Source organism: Quercus lobata, chromosome 3 (genome assembly GCF_001633185.2).
Source record: "Quercus lobata isolate SW786 chromosome 3, ValleyOak3.0 Primary Assembly, whole genome shotgun sequence".
In the NCBI taxonomy this organism is placed as follows: Eukaryota; Viridiplantae; Streptophyta; class Magnoliopsida; order Fagales; family Fagaceae; genus Quercus; species Quercus lobata.
In genome coordinates, this window is record NC_044906.1 from 45,486,393 (window position 1) to 45,512,093 (window position 25,701).

A 25,701-nucleotide genomic window follows, 5' to 3' on the forward strand; every position below is an offset into this window, starting at 1 on the left:
GCTTTTTCCCCCACCTTGAGATTTTTTTTTTTATTTCAGAATAACTTTTAATTGTTTCTAGCATTTATGTTAGGCAGTTTTTACATTTAACTTCACATCATTTCTTTTCACTTTACTATGACAGTCAATGATAGTAAATCTAAGGAGTACTTTGTTCTGAAGCAAAGGGAAAATTTTCCTGTGAATGGGTTTTGATATATCCTATTAAGAAAATACAACTACAAGCTAGTGTTGTTTTATGAAAAAAAAAGAACAAAAAAACAAACAAACAAGCATAACAGTTACATGCAGTTATGTTATTATATTATTTTGTTTTGTCAAATGTTATTTAATTTGGTTTGAATTTGTTTTTATTTTTTGGATAGATAACGAAAAATTGTATTAATAAAAAAACAGCCAACCCGAGTACATTGGGGATGTACTATGGGGGCAAAAATCAAGAACCAAAATTACAATGATCAAGCAAAACAGGAAGGAAAAAATAAAAAAAATAAAATGCAACAAAGCTATATTCCAATCAAGGAGAATATGTAAGAAAAAGGACTTAATCTTTAGCAATAACCGTTCACATCCCTCAAAGCATCTAGAATTCCTTTTGCTCCAAATACAACACATCAAACAATGCGGCACAAGTCTCCAAAAATCTATATTGTGATGTCGCCTAAATTTACCTTGCCAAGACTCAAACAACTCAATTACCTTAAGGGGCATAATCCACTAAAGTCCAAACAAACACAACACCAAGGACCACATCTCAAAAGCTATAGGGCAATGAAGAAGAAGATGATCCACCGACTCCCCACACCTCTTACACATGTAATTATTATGAAATTTTATTTCTATTTTTCTTTCTAATGCTACCTTTTATGGTATTATGTTAGTTAATGAGATGGTATAAACTACTATGAACTTCTTATAAGTTGTTGTTATTGACGTTATATACTAGAAATCCCAAAACGGTATTCTAGTACATATCGGAACCAAAATATTCCGTTCCAGTGACCAAATTGAAAGAGTCACCGGAACAGAATTATTGTTATGAAGTGCAAACCAGACTAATGTGTTCCAATTTGTGGTACTTACAAATTCCAATTTCCCAAAACTGTCAATCCTAACATGCGGTGTTTGTTCATCATTGTTGAATAAACCATTGCGTTCTACAAAATCTGCTAAATCACAATTCATCCCCTATTGAAAAGATTCAATCCCTTAACTTCAAATCAACTAAAATCAAGGAATCATATATCTAATATCAAAACCTTAACCCCTAAAATATTATTTTGTAGACTTTTAGGTTAAGTTCTATCTATTGGAATTGACAGAAAATTCATAGTGTAAAGGAAAAACAGATTTGAGGCTGTTGTAGTTCGAATAATTGGTGCTGATATGAATTTTGAGGGTGTTATAAGCAATTGATTTGAATATTGGTGACTCTTATGTTTGGCTGGAGAAATTGGATGAGTTAACTTTTTTCTGACATTTAGAATTCGGCCACATTGTGCTTGATGCGGACCATATGGTGGGAATGAAATAGAAGTTTCTTTGAGGATGTGGAGAGTACAGGGAATGAACTAATAGCCACATTCTGGCTCTCTATTTTATTGGTCTCTTGCTTGGGGTTTTACAGATAGGGATTTAATTCCATTGCTTCTCACGTCTTTGTCCTTTGTATGTAATTCTTTAGGCTACTTTGTGTCCATTTTGCATGAAGTAGTCTTTTTTTAATGAAATTATTCTTATCTATCAAAAAAAGGGATATTAATAGGCTAAGACTTTATAAAGAATTAATTGGAAAGACAAAGGGGAAAACAAGACAAGGACTTGTCAATGATTAATTTCATATGTTTAATGCATACATACATATACTCATACATGAGTGTGCATTTATGTTTATATACGCATAACATCATATCAAAGCAACCCAGCTCAGCAATTTGATGAGAACCACAATCTCAAATAGCAAACCAACTAAGCCTAGACCCAGTAACCTGTACAGGATAAAGGAGTGTATCACATTCCCATACCTGTACCATGAACCCAAATGTACCACATTCCAGATAACTTTTCCCAAGCCCTTATTATACCCCCCAGGATTTGGTTTTTTCCCATTTTTGACTCTGCATTCTCTGTCCTCTAACCTCCAAGGTTCTTTAAAACTTAGTTGGTTTTATTTTTGAGATTGGGTTCATATCCCCATAACTAGTGGAGTGTCTCACGTTCCCATACCTTTACCATGAACCCAAATAGCTCTATACAAACCTGCTTTGCCTCAATGAGCTTCTCATCTCTCCACTAGTTACAATCTCTCAGCATAATTGCCATCTACAACCTCTTATCCTTTTTGGACTCTTCTGAATTTAGAAGTTGATAGTATACTAAGAACAACTTCTGTGAATTCACAGCTCAAGTCTTATGGCAAAGTGACACTTGAGGGGACCATGCCAGTTCTATAACTATCTTGCACTCTCTTTTTTTCAATGAGTAAAACTATCTTGCACTCTTGATGTTATTCTGTAAACTATTGATATGTTCGTTTATTATCTAGGAATCCAATTGGTTCCAAATGTGTTTTAACATAAAGTACGTCTGCTTATAGATGTATTGACTTTCCTAGTTATATTATATCCTAGGCTTCCTAGCTTTCCAAGAACTGTCATGGTGGCATATCCAATCAGTCTCCCGAGTCAAAAACCATGATTCACTGTACATCCACATTGAGAATACATCACCATCCTGAAATTGTTTTTTGCTTTTAACTTTCAGAAAATTCTTACCTTCATCTGTCACAGCTTCAACATGGTTTTCATTATCAATCACAGAAAATGAGATGTCTCCTAGCCACAAGACAGCAGCAAGCATTGCAAATACACTATGTTGGTCTTCTTTGCTGATATGGACCACATCCAGAGCTTCCTAGAAAACATTAACAGCCATATAACAAAATTCATTTGCAAATGAAAAAAGTACAATAAATCTTGAACGTACGCAGGAGATATAATTCACAATAAGAGAAAGTACCACAACAATGCGAAATTGTTCAGCATCATTAACCCCAGAAATTGAATAACAATTGCTCTGCATCAGATAATTATACTCATCTGCACTCTTCAAATTTAGTTTCTCTGTGTTTCAAAGTCAAAAGGAACCAAAATATAAATAAGGCAAAAGAATAAAAACTGATTAAGCATAAAATATAGGTCAAACAAAATTAAGCAGAAGGCCAATCCAAGGCAACTAACACAGTAAATGGATCAAAAGACTGACATTTAGCTATAATGTTTACCACTTGCTGACCTCAAAACAAATTTAAACATAAGGCCAATCAGGAGAAATCAATTTAATGAGTACTAGGCCAAAACCGTAACAGCAGTGGTGCAAGCACGGCATTTACAAGGATAAGTCATTGTTTTCTTTTTTATAAGTAAGGATAAGTCATTGTCAATACTTGTCATCAGTCCATTAAAAAATATCAGTATACATTCAGGAGAAATCAATTTAATGTGTACTAGGCCAAAACCGTAACAGCACAGTGGTGCAAGCACGGCATTTACAAGGATAAGTCTTTTTTTTTTTTTTTTATATGGATAAGTCATTGTCAATACTTGTCATCAGTCCATTAAAAAATATAAGTATACATCTTACAACATTCACACTTCCTGAAGTCCTACACAACCAGTTTTTCATTAAAGACCATCAGAAATATAAATGTAAGATTGCCTTCACTCCATTATTCAGAATTTGGTCAGTAGTAGAGATAAACATCAGTTTCTTTGTAAAAGTCAAAAAGTTGTACTAAAATCTAAAACAGAGTACAACAGATCCCGAAAGCAATTATCTATGCTGGATACATACTCAATCATCCCCCAAGAAAGACTCCAAAGTACAATAAATCTATAAAATCTACAAGATTATATGGCCTACACTCATCTAATAATAACCAACAGAACAAAGAGCTGACAAAGATTGATTTTATTCTCTCAATTGACAACTCCTATAACACAAAAGTTCTTCCATGTCTCTCCCTCCACAAGGTTGACGTGAGATCTATATCAATTTATTGAATGCTTATATTAGCATATTAAACCATTTCCCATATCATATGAGAAAATTTCTTGAAAATGACATAATGAAATAACTGACAATAATTACCTCTAAGAGCAGATGGAGCCCCAGCACAAAGCTGATAAAATATATGATATGACCTCTCTCCCTCTGTGCATTGGACCACTCGAGACTGTTGATTTAGTAGTATGAATAAGTGACTTGAATAAAAATCAAATGGGTCCATACAAAAGGCCAGAGAAAAGAATTACCTTTTCAAGCAAAACTATGAACAATAAACAGAAAGAAACAAACATTCAAAGTATGGTCAGTTCCAATTTTTTCAGAAAAAATAAATTAATGAGCTAAGACTTTATCCCATGACCTCAGTAATATAAGGGAACTCACAAGTTTGAATATTGGCACCAGATATTTTTCCAGTTTCACTAAAGTGAATTTCTATCAGCTTTCCCTGTGACATTTCAATAAGATTATCAACACTCATAGTATTAAAGGAAATAACCTCAACACTTTTACTTCCAGAGGTCATTACTATTGCCACCTCATTACATGTATGTTAAGGTAATTCATGGGAAGAACAGGGAACTTACAAAGCGACTTGAGTTGTCATTTCTCAATGTTTTTGCATTACCAAAAGCTTCTAAGATCGGATTAGTCTTCAATATTTCATATTCTATCCCACTTCCACCACCAAGAGCAGCCAAATATTGCATCGCGATCTTTGCTGTCTCAGTTTTCCCGGCTCCACTTTCACCACTGTACAAGTAAATGTAGTCAATTATAAGTATGGTAGTTGATTAAAACAGCACAAATTCATTGTATCCCTACAAGCATATTCCATTCCTCATATTTCATGATAGATAGAAGCAGTTCCTAAATTGTTAAGTTTTTTCATCAAGGACTAAGCACAAAAACAACAAAATACCCATTGATCAAAAATGTTTGATGGCTCAAGTTATGATTACACATTCAATTTCTTGAATGGTAAAAAAGTACAATTCAAAGGAAATTAGAGCTCAGTCCAATATCAAAAGATGTCCCAAGCTGAACTTCAATAGAGAAGATGCAGAAAATACATAAATAAGTTGGTTGTATGTATATAACTATTACATGCAGGATTTTTAGCAACCAAATGGACTGCAATTTTTAGAATTAAGAATTTAAATGTAGACATGCAATCAGAAAATCCAATCTTTTAGCATACATAAAAGAAAGTCCCAATTTACATGGTTATAAGATTTTTCAAAATAAAATTTGCATCAAATACTCCTGGGATGCCCATTTTAATCTACCATCAAAGCACCCAATTACAACAGGTTCTGAATCTAAAATCCATCCCCTTGGATAAATGCATTCTACATATTAGATAACAGCTTCCCCAACAAAGGTCTCCACCAACTGGTTCACAATACAATTGTTGTAGATCTGTACAATTTCCTCTAGTCACCCCTTGGTCAGATACGATTCCCCCCACCCCAACCAATAGATCACCAAAAAAATACTCCAATGAGGATTCACCCATTAGTGGAAGAATATAGTATTTTTGCGTCCTTCCCATAGCCAAATAGCCCTCAAATTTTTGTCACAAACAAATCTCCTCCATGAGCATAATTATTTCTAATTCAGCTTTAGTATCTTCTCTTTATTCTCCAAAGTGGATAAGGACCCCTCCTCATCCCTAGTATCCAACACCCAAATCTCCCCAATAAAAGATTGTTTACAAATCCTTATATCTCCAAATGCCTCCTTATTCCACCACATTAAATCTGCTTATAGAGCTTTAAGTTCATTTACCAATGTGAAGCTTGGTGTGCCATAGAAGAAATTTTTTGATTAGTAAGTTACAAACCTAATGAGGTGTGAACCCACAACCTCACCCTCTACCCATTCTTATGGGATAAAATGTCATTAGAGAGCTCATTGGTGCAATTGAAGAATAAATTCAAATGCCAAGTTAGTACTGGCAGCATCAATGATGACAAATTTAAGCAGCCATCCAGTAAATAACTCCATGGATCTTATAACAAGGACATTGATATGGGTTTTGGCATCTAGTGCAAATAGGACATGTCTGACAAATGATTTGCACTTAATACAAGAATGAAAGTGATTCTACATGGGCATCAACCTCTCATTTTGTCTTCTTCTTTTATCCTGCATTGAAGATTTCCTCTTGATTGCACAATTTATCAATGCAGCAAACATGTTGACACCCATATGCACAATATTCTAAATATCCAAATTGAAAAATACCATAAATTTGATAGACTCTCCCTGTAACATAGTCAAAGATCTTTGCATTGGGAAAAATGGAAATTTCAATTGCATAATATTTTTAGCCTTTAAAGCAGAAACCTCCCCTTGAGGTCTTTATTGTGACAATGGCAACCTTATGATTAGAGAGAAGGAATAAACACTTTCTAGTACTGAATTGAAAGCTTTTAGAAAATTATAATAATATCCTCACCAAACGTATCATATCATGAAATTTGACTCTCTCTCTCTCTCTCAATGGGATCTCCAATTTTTGGCTAGATCATTTCCAACAAGATCTCCAATTTTTGTAGCCAGTCAGATCTCACTACTGAAGCATAATGTACTCTTTGGTTCTAAAGTCATCTTCTCTTCTCCAAGAACTTTCAAACCCACTAATATGGTTTAATTAGCAAATCTCTTCCAAGAGTGTAATGGAATTTACCAGAAGGTGTGCAACCACGCAAGTTTTACCAAAAAAAATTAAAAAATAAAAATAAAAGGCCCCTGTTTTAAGGTGCTACTGTAATCATACCCCCCACCCCAAACCAAGGAAAACAAATTCAACCAAAAGTGAAACTGAATGGAGCAGATGTTCAAAACTGTAATATTCGTTGATTTGTTCCTAAAGCAGATCCATGAAATCCTTTTCCCATGCAATTTTCTTCAAATTCTACAAAAATACATTGCCAACAACAGCTAAATGGGAGATAAACAGGAGTGGTGGATTGCATAAAGCAGCAACTTAGAACACATACACAACAGTTATAATAAAAATAAAAAATAATATAGAAGCCTATATCTATAAGAAAAACAACTTTGAGCAGACATACAAAATATAATCAATGTGACAATTCAACTGTTAAAAGCTGTAGACAAAGGATGCACTCATCCATACAATAATAATGACTGAAAGGAATTGCAAAAGGATAGTCAAAAATCTACTGACCTTATTATGATAGATTGATTTACTTCATCTGGAAGAAAAAGAACCAAAATAAGAATTTCAGACGCTAAAGACAATTTGTAGAGAGACAAGTTGTAGAGAATATCTTAACTTTTGAAAACTCAATCTTTCGATGTAATTAATAGGCGAAATTACCTCGTCTCATTTCTCGTATGGCCGTATCCGTAATGGCATATACATGTGGGCTCTCAACAGATTTACGCTTATATGCTTCAATGTAACCATTTCCATATAAGGGAACTTTCTTAAAGGGATTTATAGCTACCAAAATAGGCCCTGCTTTTGTCTGAAAGCACAGAATTCCACCCATAAACCCATTAGGTAAAAAGTAGAATACTATAAGCAGAAAAACAAAATATAAACACATTCAAAACTAAATTATATAAATACTTACATATATCATATCTTGATTGTATCTATACTGAAGATTGTATAACACTGATGGTTCATTTAAATAACTTAGCTGCATCAAATCATCTACGCCATCAAGTATATCAGGATTTGCTGGTATCAAGCTTTCTGTTTTAACATTTAAAACCTACAATAGATATGAATTAACCATCTGAATGCAATCCAGAACAATTACAATTCACAGTTCCCAAAAGTTCTCTTACTTTCCCATCAGGCAGTGAAATAATAGACTCAGATGATGAAGTTGATAAATTCTTCCCCAGCACCCAATCCCCGTTTGGAAGTTGAATCCAAGATTGAAGTTTCTGTAATAGTAAACTTCAACAAGTAGGTAATAAATACTAAATAGTATGTTAAAAATGTCAACTCAAACTGATCATAATTTGTAAAAAACTTACAGATTATGGTATCTACCATGCAGGTTTTTTTTTTTTTTTTTTTTTTTTTTTTTTTTTTTTTTTCTAATTGCAGTATTTTTAATCTATCACGCAAAATGTAAGAAAACAAACCAACAGAGCAAAAGCACAAATGCATTAAAGCAATACTGAGAAATGCACTAGTAGTAAGCAACAAAGCATTAGTGAGCCGGAATTACCTAGCATGACATATTGTTGCATATGAGATATACAAGCCATATCAACATGTAAAAATTTTATAAATAACTAAATACATGATATCCTTCCAAGTTAAAGAGCATAATCATAACCCTTCAAACTGCCCCATGAGATAAATAAGAGAAACAAGGGCTAATGAAGCCAATACTGGAAAAACATTTGTAGACCAAGGAGCTCTAACATTGGATGTATCAAATTTTTGATATCTTGAGAAACTGTAAAAATATAAGTTGTATTTTTCTCCAATTCTTAACTTCCAAAATATGGCCTTGACCCAGTAATAACTCATGAGCAACAAATAATAGAAGATATATGGCAGCACCTCAACCAGTTGAGGGAGTTGAACAAAAACACATAATATAAAAAATAAAATGCAAACATAAACAAATAAACAAGAGAAAAATTAAGATTTTAAGTTGCAATAGCCATAGAGAACTGTTTTACTAACAAACCACTGGTCCAAAATGGAAGAATAGACACTACCACTGGTCTTATTACCATCTTTTTTGATAAATACAAACTAAGAGTCATTGGATTCAAAAGTTATTTACCTAAAACTTGACGTTAGTGCTCAATCTAATCATGTCTTTGCGTAAAAAAATTACTTAGAAAATGTCGTACCCAGTGCACAAAACTCCCACTTCTGCAGAATCTAAGAGAAGTAATTGGTTGGCAACCTTACCCACATTTTTAATTTTTGAGAGGTTGATTCCGGGAACTCTAACCAACAACATATCACTTTTTAAATTGTACATATGTATATAATGAATTAAATGAGAAGCTAAATACAAAAAACAAATTTGTGGTACAACCTAATGGGCTTTTAGTACAACGTAATAAATTCAGTCAAACATTAGTCTAGATGTGCTAGCTACTATTTTACAGCACTTTATTCAGTACTCATGAGTGTATGTGTTAGATACAAATATACAAATAGATTCTTGAAATTGTGCAACAACCCAGCAGTTGATTAGTTCCATTGGTATTAATGGGCAAGTAACCTTTGTTCAACAGGTGAGGAAATTCAATCTTTTCCTACCAAGGAAAAGTTCTAAAATCCTGCCTTCAATCACAGAAGAGTCACTATCCCTAAAAAAGATGGCCAAAATTATTAATTATCTCGAGCCAAGAATGCATCTCATTCTCTTATACATTTAATCTGTTCGCCCGTTTTTGCATGTCAAATGCCAAGTATCGTAAACATGTACATAATTCAAAAATACATTAGTAATAAAAATGTACCGCACAACACTAAAAAAAAATTGCAACAAGGACAATCAATAATAACAAGGATTTCTATGACATCCTTATAGACAAATTAAATTAAGCAATTCAATTGATCAAGAAAATAAACCACAATAATACCATGTATCCTTAACAGATATCAGAGCTTGGCAGTAAAAGAAAATTTTAACCTGAAGCCACAAAATACCTTCTTGGCAGCATAAGGAGTGGTGTCACCCCACCTACGCTCACTACGAGATGTTGAGATTGAAGGCAATTGTGAAGCCACAGAATCCAACTCTTCATCACCAATTGAGGGCCTGTCTTCAACTAATAGTGCATTCCCACAATACGGCGAATCCTCAATAACCTGATGATCCATGTTGCCAACTGTATCCTCAACAACCGCATCCCCTAACTCACCATTTTCAGGAATACTAGATGACATCACATCAGTGTTTCCCGAATTCCCAACATCTGATTTTTCGAGATGATCAGAAGTACCTGCAAAGCGAAAATCCCCAGGCAACGATCTGATGGACTGGAAAGAAGGCTGGACCCGAGAACGTGACATCTTCCCTGAAATGTCTTTACAACCCAAAAGCCTGCGACTTTGAGTGTATGGGCAGATGCAATGTGCTAAAAATAGAGAGAAAAAAGCCTACTTTAAAACCAAAAAGGCCAATCAAACTTTATCAAGGTCCCACTCAATGAGTTATCTGATGAACTTAATGGCGGGGACCATCGTTTAAGATACAGACTCTAGTGCTATTTACTGATCAGTCACCATTGACATGTTCCAAACCCAAAAGATTGCTAAAATTTGCAATTATCTCAGACCCATATTCCACTCAAATTTGGGAGTCCCAAACAACTTTCAAATGGCTAATACAACTTAAAATTATCATTGGAATTTAATTTTTCAATACAACATGTATGTATCAGACTTCAATTAATTGACAATGCCCCTTTCAAGAATAACAGATCTTTCACTTGGACGCATTGTTTGGTTGATAAGAAAAGGTAGGAAAATCAAAGAAAATTAAAATTTTTGAGTTGAGAACAAGCAGAATAAACTAGAAAATTTATAATTAAAAAGCTTTAAAAATTTTATAAAAAAAAACTAAATAAATTTTAGTTTTCTCAGTAGTCAAACTAGGAGGTGAAAAATGAACTAGCAGTACTTAAAACGAAAACACCACTGAGAATCCAGATGAGCATTTTTGTTTTTTTTCTCAGCAACCAAACAGAAAGTTCAACTTAAAAAGAGAAGACAAAATTCAGAGAAAACTAAAACCGATCTCTTACTTACCTCAGAAAAGAACTCACTTCAGAAACTTTCACTCAAAGCAGATGACCACCATAACTCCGATCGATCAACAAAACAAGCTTATTTCTCAGAACTCAACTCAATGAGAAAAATGTAAGTGGAATTGAAGGCTTTAAAGTGAAATATTGAAAGAACAATCAAGATGGCCACGGTGTGAGTCTGACACACAGCTCTGTTTGGATTCCGAGAAAAAAAAAAAAATTTTACTATATTCTGAGGCGTGTTGAGACGATTCAGCTTTTCTTTTCTTTTTTTTTTTGTTTTGGTTTTTTGGTTGGTTTTGCTTTTTTCTTTCTTTCTCTGCTAAATCTGCTTCACAGACAGTGATACACATATAATAAATTCACTAATATCACTTTTTTCATACGTTAAATCTTATATTAATTTATTGGTGCTTTTCAAATTTTCTTTATTTTACTATATTACCCTTGCTGGTTTTGCATAATGACGGAAGTATCCATATATTAGGTAGTACTGGTTATTCAGCTAACCGAAGTTGTGGCCCTGTGTTTTTTGGAATAATACCTAAAAAAGAGAATTAAATAATATATTAAAATAATTTTTTTGAGAAAAATATATTAAAATAGTTATTCGCCATTGTTTCCCTCCAACTAAAATATATTATATTATATTATATATTTAAAAGTTTACGTGGCAAAGAAAAAAAGGAAAGGCCTTTTGGTCAAGAAAAGGACAAACCGAAATTAATTAATATAAAACCTTGACCATGAGTTGTTTGATCCATGATCCAAATTAACCATTCATTGCAAAAAATTTTGTTTTGTTCTTTATCCATTTTGTTTTTGATCAAAATGAAGATAATCATAATCTATAGGCATCTTGATTTCATAATATAATTCCGATTTACTCAAAAAGTAATTTACTAAATATCTTATCAATATTTTAAACTATATTTGTTCAAGAGTAAGACTTAACTACAATACTTAAATGCTGTTTCTCCTGTTAAGATTCTACCATATAGATTTTTTCTCATGAGATGGAAGTGTATTTTTTAATTAAGTAGTTACATGGTTGAATTTTAAAAAGAAAACCTAAAGAATAACACCTAAGATAATGTACCTAAATTTTATATTTTATTCAATTATTTAGCATCGGTAATCTGTAAAGCATTGTCATAATATTACTAGTTATGTAATTCAATAAAATATGAAATCTAGCCATTAAAAAATCTTTATCAACAAAAACAAAATACAATTAGAAAATGCTAATTATTGTTACACATTGTTATGTACACTTCATAACTAAAATTATGTTTCAATAACACAATTTTATACTAAGGTGCAATTTGGATAGCTGAAACGCGTTCAACGTTTTCATTTTTTTTTTTTTTTTAAACCAGCGCCTGTTGTACTGTTCATAGGACATGAACAATGCAATTAGGCAAATAAACAGTATCTGGCCAATGAACAGTAATTTTTTTGTTGTTTTCAGTTTTCAGCAAAATAAACTGTATTCAAACGGACCCTAAGTGTTTCATACACAGCATGTATAAATATACTGCTTAATATTGAAAATTACAAATAATAGCTTATTCTAAACATTGAAGTGATTGTAGAAGATTTATTTTAAAGACCAATATCATCATTTTGATAAAGTGTATAAAATTATGATGCATACTTGTTTTTATCGTTAAAAAAAGTATGGACATAATATAAAACAAATTGAAGGCATCAAAAAAAAAAAAAAAAATACTATCATTTATGCCTTTCTCTTTCATGGCAATCTCTTGTAAAATGAAGGGGAAAAAGGAGGGGGGGAGGGGATTTGGAGTTTGAAAAGTGAAAAGAAGGGCAAATTAGACATTCTCAAAAGCAATTATAATGATTACGTAAACAAAATGAGAGAGAGAGAGAGAGAGACTGCAAAAGGTGTGGAGGGAGGGAGTCAAAACTCAAAACTCAAAAGTAGTTTTAAAAAATAGAGATCGGACAGCCACAGATGGCATACAAAAGTGAGACTGGCAGCATGTGATTTCGGCACCATCACTAATATCATATTCTAACTTCCAATTTAATAATGATAAGTTCTAACTTATTTAAAAAATAAAGAGGGTCGGCAAGGCAAATGTTTGTTTCCGTAAGGTGTAATGCAGGGATATGGGAACCATTTGATACATGTATTTAAATACATGTTTTTAATTTTTAAATAACATTATATGTATTTTTACACACTTTTTCACCTATATATATTTTCAAAAAATACAAATAACATTATCAAACGGGCCCATTGTCTCCCTCTAATAGTCGTATTGAGCATAATGCGATCGGATAGGATGTTTTCCATCTTACTATTACCAACCTTTGACTTGCCATGTGTCTTTGTGTCAATCAATAACAAGTATTTCACCCTTTGCCCTCCAAAATATGAGATGATACTCGTATGCCCAGCATATGAGTCTTATATATCATTGACATGTGAGCCCATACATTGGATGCATACAAAACTTTCATCCAAAATACACCCCTTTCTCTTTTCCTTTAGTATTGATACACTCAAATCAAGTTTTGAGACAAGATGTTAGTTAAAATTATGAAATTATTTTTTTAAATCATGATTTTATTATTTTAAATTAGTTTCTCAAAACTATAGTGTACATAGTCATGTATAAATCAATGTTTTTTTTTTTTTTTAAATGTTGAAAAACACACCCTTTTTTACAATACAAAGACACAACTTTTTCCCACCATATGAAATCAACAACAGTTTGGCTTCTTCTAAAAATAATATTTTAAAAAAAAGTTTGGCCTACTTAGAAATTTCAACTATTTAAGAAAATATCATTAAATTTTTTATCTCTTTAAAAAAATTCAGAAGTTTCCTAAATTTCCCTAAAACAAATTTATCAAAAATTTAAACAGTTGTGCATATATAAAAAAAAACTTTTGACAAAGTTTACCTACAAAACTAGTTGTAGTCTAAAACTATAACCTTACTCAATATCATTAATATTACTAAATATTTCAAAAATCTAACTGCTAGATTGCATGTTCCTTACACTCTTAATACATATGTTAAATTTTGTATCAATCAGATATTATCAATCAGATATTATTTACTATATGATCTATAAGATTATATTTTATGTATAATTTTAAATTACAGAAACTTGCCATTTAAACAATTTATTGATGACATAGTTATTGATTTTTAATTTTCTATCAATTTTGTAAGCATAAGAAGAAAATGTAATCCAATAGTTGATTTATCAAAAGTCACCTCCAATAAAAAAAATTTGAGTAAGGTTATAGATTTAGATTACAATCAATTTTCTTTTTACTTTTTATGTTACCTTATTGCTTTTCTTTTTATTTAAGAAACATTCCAGTCATGCTATTTATTCAAGTTGCTGGTAAATCAGCTCGAAGGACATAAGCAATGTCTAGTGGAACATACTCTAGAATTTTCGATTGTTATATTTGATTTTTTATTGGTTGTTTTACGGTTGTTCCTTTATTTGGGTGGATGAGTGCTACGGTATCTTGTTGGAAACAATGGAATGTTGAGAAAGACAATAAAACCAGAAGATATTATGGAGAAGTAAATATGATACTTAGTTGGCTTCCAAGTATCAATGTTGCCTCCGTTTTAGGTAAGGAATTTAGCACATTATTTACTTCAAAACAATCTCTGCATTGCTGGCGATAAGATTGACATTAAATATTTTAATTTATCTATAAAAATAATAATGAATTAAAAATTTTATATTATTTTATGACTTGTTATATAAATATAATAAATTGTCACAACATTTTTACAATAATTGAGGTATCAATCCCTCATAAGTCAAAATAAAATCAAATCAAATATTACACCAGGACCTACAAGAATTGAAAATAAAAGTATTATAAAAATGTTGTGATATTTTATTGTGTCTTTAGACTTTCTTTTATTTTATAGAATCACACAATTGCGACCTCATTAAAAAATTAAAAATTCAATATTTGGAGTAGCAGAATTTGAATCTTAAATACCTCCATTAGAAATACCAAGAAGTACCAACAATTATTAAAAAACTATTGCCTCCTTCATAATAAAAAATTATTAATACTAAACATCTATTTTATAATTAATAATAATTAATCCACTTAAGCAACAAACTCATAACAATTTCTTTTGGTGAAACAATTTAGGGGTTTTAACTTTCAATTGGGTTGTATTTCTATTGACACAATATTTTGGGGGGCTTTCTTAGAGGTGTGAGAAAGAATGCAAAACTTACATATATTTTTTCTTAAGAAAAAAAACTTAACTATCATTTTATGATTAACTTACTTTTTGTACAATTTTGGGGGCTTTTTTTTTTCAACAAGGTGGCCTTGGGACCCTTTTATAACTTTTTGGGGGGCCAAGGGAGCCTTAGGCCTAGGCCTTAAGCCAGCACTGCCCACAACCCACCCACACCTCGCTAATCTTGGGACCAAACCCTCCTTCTTCTTTTTTGAGAATGAGGACCAAACCCTCCTTGGTGGCAAAGTTAAGCTTTAATTCAAATGATGAGATTAAAACAAAAATAATTAAATATATATATATATATATATATATTAATCAGTGTCAATAACAAAATAAATAAGCAATAAAATATAAAAATATAATTAGCATTCAAAACAGAATATAAATGCAAACTGTAATTTATTTTTTCAAACATATATATATATATATAGAGAGAGAGAGAGAAGTATATGTTTCATATAATGAAAATAAATTTACAAAAATAGTCTATATATAATTAATAAAAAAAAAATTAGCACAAGATATATATGGATGTATATATTAAAAAGGTTTTTTTTTTTGGATGAGATTAAAACAAAATTAATTAAAAATATATATTAATAAGTGTCAATAACAAAATAAATAAGTAAAAAAATATAAAAAAATATAATTAGCATCCAAAGCATAATATAAATGCAAACTGTAATTTATTTTTCCAAACATATATATAGAAGTATATGTATATATGAAAATAAATTTACAAAAATAGTCAATATATAATTAACAACAAATTAGCACAAGATATACATGGATGTATATATTAAAAAGTTTTTTTTTTTTTTTTTAAAAACTGTTAAACACACACACACTTTTTTTTTTTTTTATCTCAACACACAAACACTTAATTACACTCTCTCACCAAGCTCAAATACATTACTTAACCCAAAGTACCACTACAAAAGGGCCTAACTTTTGTAGTAGTAGGGTGGTTTTAAATATATAATTTGATCTCTCCTTTTTTTTAGAGAATTTCAACCTATAGTATCCACTCTCAATAATAACTTTTATATTATCTGACCAAAACACCAATTGGTTTTTGGTGTAGGCAGATATTGAACCTCAAATTTCTTATTCAATCATCAAAAACTTTACCAGTCAGTTTTTGTTTACTTAACCTACTTTAGCATTAGGTTTTTGCATGGAAGGACCTAAGATTTTAAACTAGCGGGGGCAGGAGTACAAAAGAAAAAAAACTCCAAATAGGCATCATATAGTATTAAAAAATTATAAATACTCAAAATCGTTGTTTCTAAATACATTAAGATGCAATAATTTACCAACAAAGACAAAAACAAAAACAAAATAATGTTTTTTTTTTTTTTTTAATACTAGGTAGGCTAGGATTTTTTTTTTTTTTTGTTGAAGTTAGAGCATTCACAGTGGTGGTGCTAATTTTAGCTTTTAACACTTCAAAAGCTACTTTATTTATTTTACTACCTCACTTTACAATAAACCTAATATCAAATGTTCTATTTTTATCACTTCATTTAAAATAATATAAACAACTCATTAAAATAATAAAGGAAGAGAAAAAAATTGAGTTTTTTAATTGAATGAAGAGATATAATCTTAATAAAATATTGTATTTTATTTTATTTTTAACAACTTGCTACAGTCAACTAATTTATATTAGTTTAGTGTAGTTGCAAAAAACTTAGTTTTAGCGTCTCCAATAACACAATTTTTTTTTTGGTTTTTTAGTAGTAAAATAGTTTTTTTTTTTGCTAAAATACAATCACAATTGTGAATGGTTTTATTATTTTTGTTAAGTTTTTGGATTGGATAGTTGCTATTTAAGTGAAGCTAGTTAGGTTTATTAAGAAGAACGCAAACCTAAGGTTTTGAAAGTGGAGCCAACTATAAAAAGTAACATGAAAAATAAAAAAATTGGACCCAAGGGGGTTCGGGCCCTCACCTAAGTCCATCCTTGGGATTTTGGTTTAGAAGGTTCTTGCAACTCATTATGAGAGTTGCACGATGAAAAACTATTTTAGCAACTACTTCAATTTAGACAGTTGCCAAGTTTAGCTCTAAGCATAACCGTAAGCCATCTTTTAGAGCCCACAACTCCACCACAGTAGGAGTCGATACATTATGAAATAGGTGAAACCTCTAATCCAAACCATTATGGTCTTGAAAAATTCTCCACCTTCAGCTAGTCTGTATTCCCCCATAGAAGAGCCATTCGAATTGAGTTTAACCAACTGTTTACATTGACTTTTACGAATAGGAGTAGAAGAATAGAAAATTTTTGTGGCAATATACAAATATATTTTCTATAAGAGAGATGTTACGTCCACAATATTTTTACAACATTTTCACAACAAATCACAGGTGGTTTGTTGTTATTGGTTCAAATTTGAACCTAATACTAAGATTACTTTTTTACCTCAACAATAACAACCAGTAATAACCTAGCACTTAGAATTTGTTGTAAAAATGTTGTGAAAATGTTGTGGACATATCATTTCTCTTTCTATAAAGATCTATCCTATGGAGCCAAAGTCTCCAAATATCAAAAGTGAAGAAAATCTTCCAAGGGATTACGCATACAGGCCTCCTGGCAAACGGCAAGGGAGGTTGCATTTTTTATTTATTTTCATGCAATTACATAAATCCATTTAGTAAAACCTTAGAAGCAGCCCAGAAACTTGAGAGTTAACCAAATATGACTGTGTTCAATTAAAGTTTTGGAGTTCAACTCTTTGATAGGTTTGTTAAATTATATTTTACTAACTGTAGATACCGTATTTTGTTTGCCCTTGATATGCATGTCAATTCCCGAAAATCCCAAAAATATTAACTTTTCTCTAAGGGGCCGCAGAAACATCTAAATTGACGTGGTGCAACCCACTCGGGCATCGGAGCACTCAAAGTGTCATTTCAAGTCAAATTAGCCAAAATGCCCCTAATCAACCCTTGTTTGACTGAAAGTCAAAGTTGGTCAAAATCATTCCAAAATAACATTTTTTATGTTTCTACATCAAACCCGAGCTATTTGGTGATTTTCGTCAATTTTGACCAAGTTTGACTTGGAGTTGACTCTCGAGGGCCCCAAAAACCCTAATTTTGATTTGACCATCAGAACATGTTGAAACTAGCATCATCGCAAAGATTATTGAATTCCTTTTCCAACAACTATTCATAGGTCGAAATCGAAGTCAAATTGGTTGAGCTATCTTCAAAACCGTGCAAGGCGCATTAGCTCGCTTCCCGAGGCCATAACTTTTGATCTAGCCATTGGATTTCAATGTTCTTTATCTTTCAAAAAAACTACACATCTAGACCTTTCCAGGGACACTAAGATCAACCCAATCCAAGCCTGGGAAGGCCTCCATCAAGCCATTACAAGGCGGTGGCCACTTAGCTGAAAAGTCACAAAATCGTTATAAATACCCCTAACCCCTCAAATCAAAAAAAAAAAGGGTGTTTTGGAGCTGAGTTCTGCATAGATTCTCTCTCTTTTCTCTATGTTTGTCTCCTAAAAACTCATAAAAAATCCTTTGATTTCTCTCTTTTCTCAACAATCAAGAGGTAGTGTTCTTGTACTCTTTATCCTCTCCCTGGTCTTAGGACCTTGAATTTGAGGTCTAAAGGGTGTAGATGTAGCTTTTTAGTTACAATCTACACCTTTTGCTTTATCTTTGTTCATAATATGCTTTATTAATTTTCCTAGCTTGTTTCTTGCTTTATCTTGCTTACTAGCATGTTCTATAGCTTTTCTAGCATGTCTACTTGCTTTTTATCATGTTTTAATGCTTTGATGATGTTGGCCTTGTCTTCTTGGGCTAGGATATGCCTAAATATTGTGTTTGTGCTTAGATCCATGTGCCTAGGTGCCTTTTTAGCATGCTTATGCTTAGATCCATGTGTTTATGTGCTTTTTGCCATGTTTATGCCTAGATCTACTTGTTTAAGTGTTCATTTTCATGCTTGTGGTCAGATACATATCTTTGAGTGCTTTATGCCTTGTTCATGTGTCTAGATTTACATGTTGGTTGCTATGCCATGTGCTTCTAAAACCTTTCTATCTCTTGTTATCTCATTTTTCTTGTGTTTTGGCCCTTTTGGTAGGGTGTAGATCTAGATATTGTGGACTAGGCCTATATCCATACACCTAAGCCTATATCAAAGGGTTTGGATCATTTCCTTTACGCGTGTCTATACTTGCTTGCTTGCTTTTATGCTATATATCCATGTTTGTTTGTCTAGATCCAGGCTTTGCCATGCTTTTGTGCCCTCCGTGGGCTTGTGCTTGTCAATCTTTGGAACCATTTGCTTATGTGGTTGCATTCGTCCCTCTTAGAGTTTGTTTAGATGTAACCACTTGTGAGATACACTTTCGTAGTGTTAGTGTGCTTGATTCACACCTTTCTTCGCTCTATGCAATGTTCATATACTTGCCTTGCTTGCTATGTGCCACCCATTTGGCTTTCTCTGCTTCTTTGCATCTTTGCACGCTTGCCTACATGTTCATACATAAGTTTGTGTGTCATCCCTACTCCAATCCAATGGAATTATGGACACTCGATCCAAACCTACACTTGTTCTCCTAGGACACCTTCTTTTGTTTGATAACATGTTCGTTTGCCCCTTCATGTGCTCAACATGTTTGATCACCCTCATTTGGCATCTTTTGTTAGCTTATCTTTTAACACGCTTTCCTTCTATTTGTTTCTTTGCTTGTCTGTTGGCTTGTTTCTTTTGTCATTGCATGTACACACATGGAGCATGGACACTTAGAGCAAGGGTGCGACCTCCTAAGTGCAAGCAAAAATGGCAAAGATGTAAGCAAGAAGATACAAGCCCATAAATGGCAATGCTCAGTAGATTAAGGGGCCTAGCCCCTCTGAGTGGTTTTCTCTTTCTCTCTCTCTCTCTCTCTCTAAACCTCTTCTTTAAAGCATGTATTAGGGTTCCCCCTCTCCTTGTACCCTTTATTTTTCCTGCTCCTTGCTCGGGCTGCGTTCCCTAAGTATGACAATGTTTATTTTACATTTTCAGTACCTTGCTGGGGCATACCCTTGGAACGTTGGCAATGTCTGTTTTATTTTTCTACTTTGTGTGATAGCATTGTGCATGATGTATGTGTGTGTGTGTGTGTGTGTGTGTGTGTGTGTTTGCGTGTGTGTGGGTGATTGTGCACTTTGTATGATGGATTCTCATGGCTATGTGAGTAACCCTCTCTAGCCATGAGTGCTCTTGACCTTGTGACATGAGTATGTGCCCAAGACATTTGCTATGGGTGCATATTCATGTCATACTGTGTGCATAGTCACTGCGGTATGACCGTCCTGATCCATGTCACCAAGTGACATTGGTTTTCCCATGTATGCGTCACATATCAACGTGCTAAATGCTTTGAGGGGCTCCGGCTTGTCCTAGCATGAGCATGTTGGCACGTGCCATATACACAGGCATGAAACCCTATCGGTGCGCCATAGCATAACAAACGCGAAACTCTACTGGATTTTTGCCGTGAAAATGGGGCATGCTAATTGTCGTATTCTCACGTCGTAAGCTTGGTGAGAATAGCGTTTTGTGTGCTATGACGTATCTGAGGCAAAGCTCTACTGGATTTCTACCACAAAAATAAGGCGAAATGCTGTCGGCTTTTCACGGCAGAAATTTGGCAATGATTCCAAACACAATTAGGAAGCATTGATCGAGACTGCACCCTTTCTGAATCCAAACCTCAAAGCCTAATTCGCTTAAATCCCCGAAAACTAATGCCAATAGCTCATTTTCAACTGCTAATGTCCGAAAATTATAATTTTACCAAAACAAAGGACTCTATACAGATAAGTTTTGTGGGGTGCCTAACACCTTTCCCTCACGTAACTAGACTTCCGAACTCAAGAATCAAGATTTTTTACCTAACGCCGTTTTTCTTAGCCTAGGATCGATAATAAAATCAAATAAAGTCAGATGACCAATCACACCTTAGAAAAACCCAATGATTAGTGGTGACTTCACTTACCCTTGGTAATTTCCTTAAAATTGACTCATATTCCAGTCACACACCCGAGATACAATATTCCTTCACAACACCCGAGCTTCGAGCTTCGTATGCATATGCATACCCTTCCTCTCTCTTCCTGAAAGGAGGCAAAGTGTGAGTGTCGTCGCAATGAGTGGTCGAGCAGGCACGAGGCATTGACAGACTGGCAACTCTGGGGACATTTAAAGAGTTTAGCCTTTAGAGCTTTTGATAAGATCCTAATCTTTGGACATTGGCTTTCAAAGACATTGAAATTCGCATTAGCCTCCAGGGCTTTCCTTTTGAAAAATGCTTTTACTATATCCTAGTAAACTATTTTCAAAAAATAAAACAAAATATTTTCCAAAATTTTTTTTCAAATGGTTTTCCAAAAACCAGCTTTGAGGTATTTTTCGTATATGTGAAGCTTTACTACTTTCCTAAAGCATTCTTTATACCTTTCCTTCACATGTACGAATCTAGGGTAGTAAGATTTAATTTCTACTACACCTTTATCTGTGCATATATCTGTTATTCTTGGAAAGTCTTTCCCCTTTCATTTCAAAATACATGACATCACCCTTCATATTGGGTCAAACCCGGACTCAGCGTTGAAGGCAAATGCTGGATGCCCTTAGATAGTTACTGGACACTGAATTGTAGGCTTTCCTAGGTCCATGGGTGGACAGGGTTATGCTGAAAAGGCCCCCTTGATTTGATCTATCCCACAACTTCTATGAAGGGAAGGATTAGATGATCGAGGTCCCCCCCTAAGAATAGGACCAACTTACCAGTTAAGCCGTGTCTCATATAGTTGGCCTAGGCTAACTCAAAACCCGTGAGAACTAGGAAGAGCCAAAAACAAGTGAACATCCTAGACTAGGGTAGGATATCCTTCAATTGATTGTTTTCAAAATGAGTCAAGGGGAAAGTGTCCAGTTTCAGTTTGTAGGTTTGCCCTTTTACTTGTGTCGAAACGTTGTGCTTTACTCCAGGTTCTATCGATCCTGTCTACACAGCATCTATGATCAACCCCTAAGGTAAAGCAACCCCGTTGCTTACACATTAGATCATACCTAATCCCTAAGGGTTTCCAACCCTACAAGGGCATGCATGTATACACTAATGGCTCCGTTATGTAAATGTGTACATATAAAATTTGTGGCAAGTAGCCGGAACTCTGCACCAAGGAGGACATTGCCAAGAGCTCAAGATCTTCTCCAAGAAGGCAAGACCATACAGAATGAAGCCTCTTCATTGTAAATCTGAATTTCCTTGTATTGAAAAAGGCCCACTATTGGAGCCATTGTCTATAGCCCATGATTTGGGGGCATTGTAAAAAACCAAAATTTTGTAAAAGAATTGCTTTCCATGTAATCAAAAAAGAATGGTTCATCCCGCAAATTCAAGCATGATATGGAAGTTTCGGTTACTTGCCAAGCTTATGCATTAAGTGCCCGTTTGTTTGGGCGTTTTGAGCCCAAAATTTGGCTTTTTAAAAAAGCCAACCCAAGTTTAGTGTTTGGTGAGTATAAAACGCAACTTTTTGCTTAAAGTTGCGTTTTACATCTGTGAAGAAACGCGCGTTTGAAAAATGGACGTGTTTCGGTCCATAATTGTAAAAGCTGGTGTGAGCGTTTGATATATATCCGTTGGGTGACTTCAATTACCAAAATTGTCCTTCAATAAAGGACAAGGTGTCTTCTTCAAATCACGCATAGCCTCAGCAAATTCATCTCACCTGAAGCTCACTCACGCAATAAAATTAATCAAACCACAACAATAAAAGCAAAAAAAATTCTTGTTCTCATAAAACTGATATAATTTAAACAACAAATCTAAAATCAAAACAAATAGAAAGAGTGAGGAGCTTCTAGAAAAAAAAAAAAAAAAACAACTCAAGCCGATAGAAGAAAAGAGAGTTGGAGAAAGAAAGAGTGAAAAATATAGAAAGAGTGAGGAGCTTCTGGAAAAAAAAAAATAGAAGCCGATAGAAGAAAAAAAAAAGAGTAGAAAGACCTCAGAGAGCTGGAGAAAGAAAGAGTGAGGAGCTTCTGGAATCAAGTGAAAGTAAAGGAAAAAAAAAGGAGAGGATGTACTAATATGGGTATACGTGTGTGGTTGACAAAATGCAAGAGAAAAAGAAAAAGAAAAAAAAAAAAGAGGAAACGTATGGATGAAATAAAAGGCAAAGAAGAAGAAATCACAATTTAAAAATAATACCACAATATTTTCACAATATTTGTGCAATAAATTTTAAGTAATTAATTAATATTGGTGAGTAAAAATATAATTTCAGTAATGAGTTCAAATTAGAACTATAAACAACTTTCCATATAAGATTTTGTTATGATTCTTGTGAAAGTATTGCAAAAAATATTGTGGATATAACATTTTTTGTTGAAAAATATAATTGTTGAGAATGAATAGAAAAAGAATAAATAAAGATTAAAAAAGAATAAATTTAATTAAAAAATAAAGATTAAAAAAGTGGGTAGGCAAAAGATAAATGTCACTGTTGATTGTCCAAACAGTACAAAAATTTGTCTAACCTGCTGGAGATGCTCTTATATATACATTGTCCTTTTTGGTAATTTATCCCTCAAACTACCACTTTTATAAGTGCTAGCCAAACACTTAACTTTTTCAAAAAACACTTTTTAACAGTTTTTACCAAATACTCAGTTTTTTGAAAATGCACTTTTTCATTATGCACTTTTACAAAAAGCTTAACCAAACTCACCCTAATTCTACATCACTATAGAAATTCACCATGATAGAAAAACCCGCTCAAGGGTTGAAGCCAATATTTTCAAAAATGATAGGTGCATTTTAAATGAGCAAGAACCTAAACTAACCACCTATTTATTTTGTTTTTTCACTCTGTCAAATTTTCAAATGTACCCCATTCCTTTCCCATCCCATTCTTTTCTTCTCTAGGATTATAAAGAGAAAAGATTGCTTAAAGGAAACAGTCCAAGTTACCATCACGTCATGATCCCATCATCACTAGGTCTCGTGATAGAGAGATGTCTACTAGTGATCCTTTAGCTTTTAAAGTAAGTGTTGCCGAATTCATACAAATGAAAGAATAGATGGCAGAGATGATGCGCATGATGCTACAATTGGTTGAAGGAGGGAACCGGGATTCATCTGGTCCCACTCCAGAGGACTCTACACCCCTGTCTAAAAATGAGACCCGGCCGCCACCAAATCCAAATCAAGGCCAAACCACTCCGCTATTCATCCCACAAGGGGGTGACCAAAAATTGAATCCTCCTAAGGATAAGACCTTAGAGTTTGGTTACAGTTAGGTCAAAAGTCAATTGGAGACCCTGATTGAGAAAATCTATATCATAGAGGGCTTCGATGCCCGAGGAAATGTCGACTTGGACAGCCTCCCAAGTTCAAGGCACCCGAGTTTGCCCTTATGCCTCCCAAGTTCACGGCACCCGAGTTTGTCATTATGCCTCCTAGGTTCAAGGCACCCGAGTTTGTCAAGTACGATGGCATTAGAGATCCTTACACCCATCTTTGCATGTTTTGTAGGAAGATGGCACCCTATGGAGACAATCATCCTTTACTCTACCAGGTTTTCCCTAATAGCTTGAATGTGAGATTGGAAAAGAGCTCCAGCTGGAGAGAGAAGGCCAATGCCTTCTTGGAGTATTATCGGTTCAATATTGAGATAGCTGCTGACCGCATAGTTCTTCAGAGGACAGAAAAGAAAAGTGGGGAATCTTTCCGCAAGTATGTCTAAAGGTGGTGCAAGCTAGCCGCCCAAGTGCTTCTTCCCATGATGGAAGATGAAATGAACAAGTGGTTCATCGATAACCTTAAGCCTCCTTACTATAAGAAGATGATTAGTGCCCAAGTCACTCACTTCGCAAGCTTGATTCCTATTGGGGAGCGCATTGATGTGCGTATTAGGAGTAAGAAAATAGTCGATCTTGGGGCTCTAAATTCTACGATAGAACAAAAGGTGGAAAAGGCAACCGACCATAAAGGGAAGGAAACTGATGTTCATATGATCAACAAAGCACCTGAAGGACTAAAGGTTGTTGTTTCTACTTATACAGCCCCAAATGCTCGGCCTTATTAGCAACAGGTTTAGCCAATCTAGGCACCTTTCCAAGCATTCAATCAAAGGAGAAGTCCTGGTCCACCTTAATATCCCAAGGTGGAGTCACGGAAATTCCCTCAATTACCTATGCCTATGGCAGAGCTTTATGCTTATCTATTGGAGAAAAAACTAGTGACTTCAAAATTCACGAAACCCAAAGACGGTCCTCCTCTGCCCGATTTTGACCCATTTAAGAAATATAAGCACCATTTTGGGGCCGAAGGGCACACTTTGGAAGAATGCATACATTGGAGACATCGAATCCAAGATCTCCATCGACAACAAGTTAGTACAGTTTGACAACACAACTAGGCTGAATGTCATTATTAATCCCTTGCCTTCTCATTCGGAAGGGAATGTGAATGCTATCTCTACAGTGGAGGAAAGGATCCTAGATTTCTTATCCCTTCATTCCCTTGGAAAGCTATGTTGCAGAGCTAAAGTCAC

General features: G+C 33.8%; 1 protein-coding gene across 4 annotated transcripts in view; it reads right to left on the reverse strand.

The window, feature by feature from the left end:
• Positions 1-11,190, reverse strand: part of LOC115981914 (myosin-1) — a 31,412-nt gene extending 20,222 nt beyond the window's left edge. The window contains exons 1-12 of one of the 4 annotated variants that reach the window (XM_031104347.1): positions 10,844-11,190; positions 9,740-10,119; positions 7,897-7,998; positions 7,677-7,820; positions 7,418-7,568; positions 7,265-7,292; positions 4,653-4,818; positions 4,450-4,513; positions 4,314-4,327; positions 4,150-4,234; positions 3,019-3,122; positions 2,775-2,913 (exon numbers count right to left, since the gene is read on the reverse strand). In XM_031104347.1, the coding sequence (XP_030960207.1) occupies positions 2,775-2,913; positions 3,019-3,122; positions 4,150-4,234; positions 4,314-4,327; positions 4,450-4,513; positions 4,653-4,818; positions 7,265-7,292; positions 7,418-7,568; positions 7,677-7,820; positions 7,897-7,998; positions 9,740-10,105 (1,363 nt within the window). In that variant the 5' untranslated portion in view covers positions 10,106-10,119; positions 10,844-11,190. Of the gene's footprint in view, positions 1-2,774; positions 2,914-3,018; positions 3,123-4,149; positions 4,235-4,313; positions 4,328-4,449; positions 4,514-4,652; positions 4,819-7,264; positions 7,293-7,417; positions 7,569-7,676; positions 7,821-7,896; positions 8,012-9,722; positions 10,171-10,843 lie in introns of all 4 variants that reach the window. The other 3 variants (XM_031104345.1, XM_031104346.1, XM_031104344.1) reach the window with 3 other exon arrangements.
• Between the last annotated feature and the right edge of the window lie 14,511 nt (positions 11,191-25,701).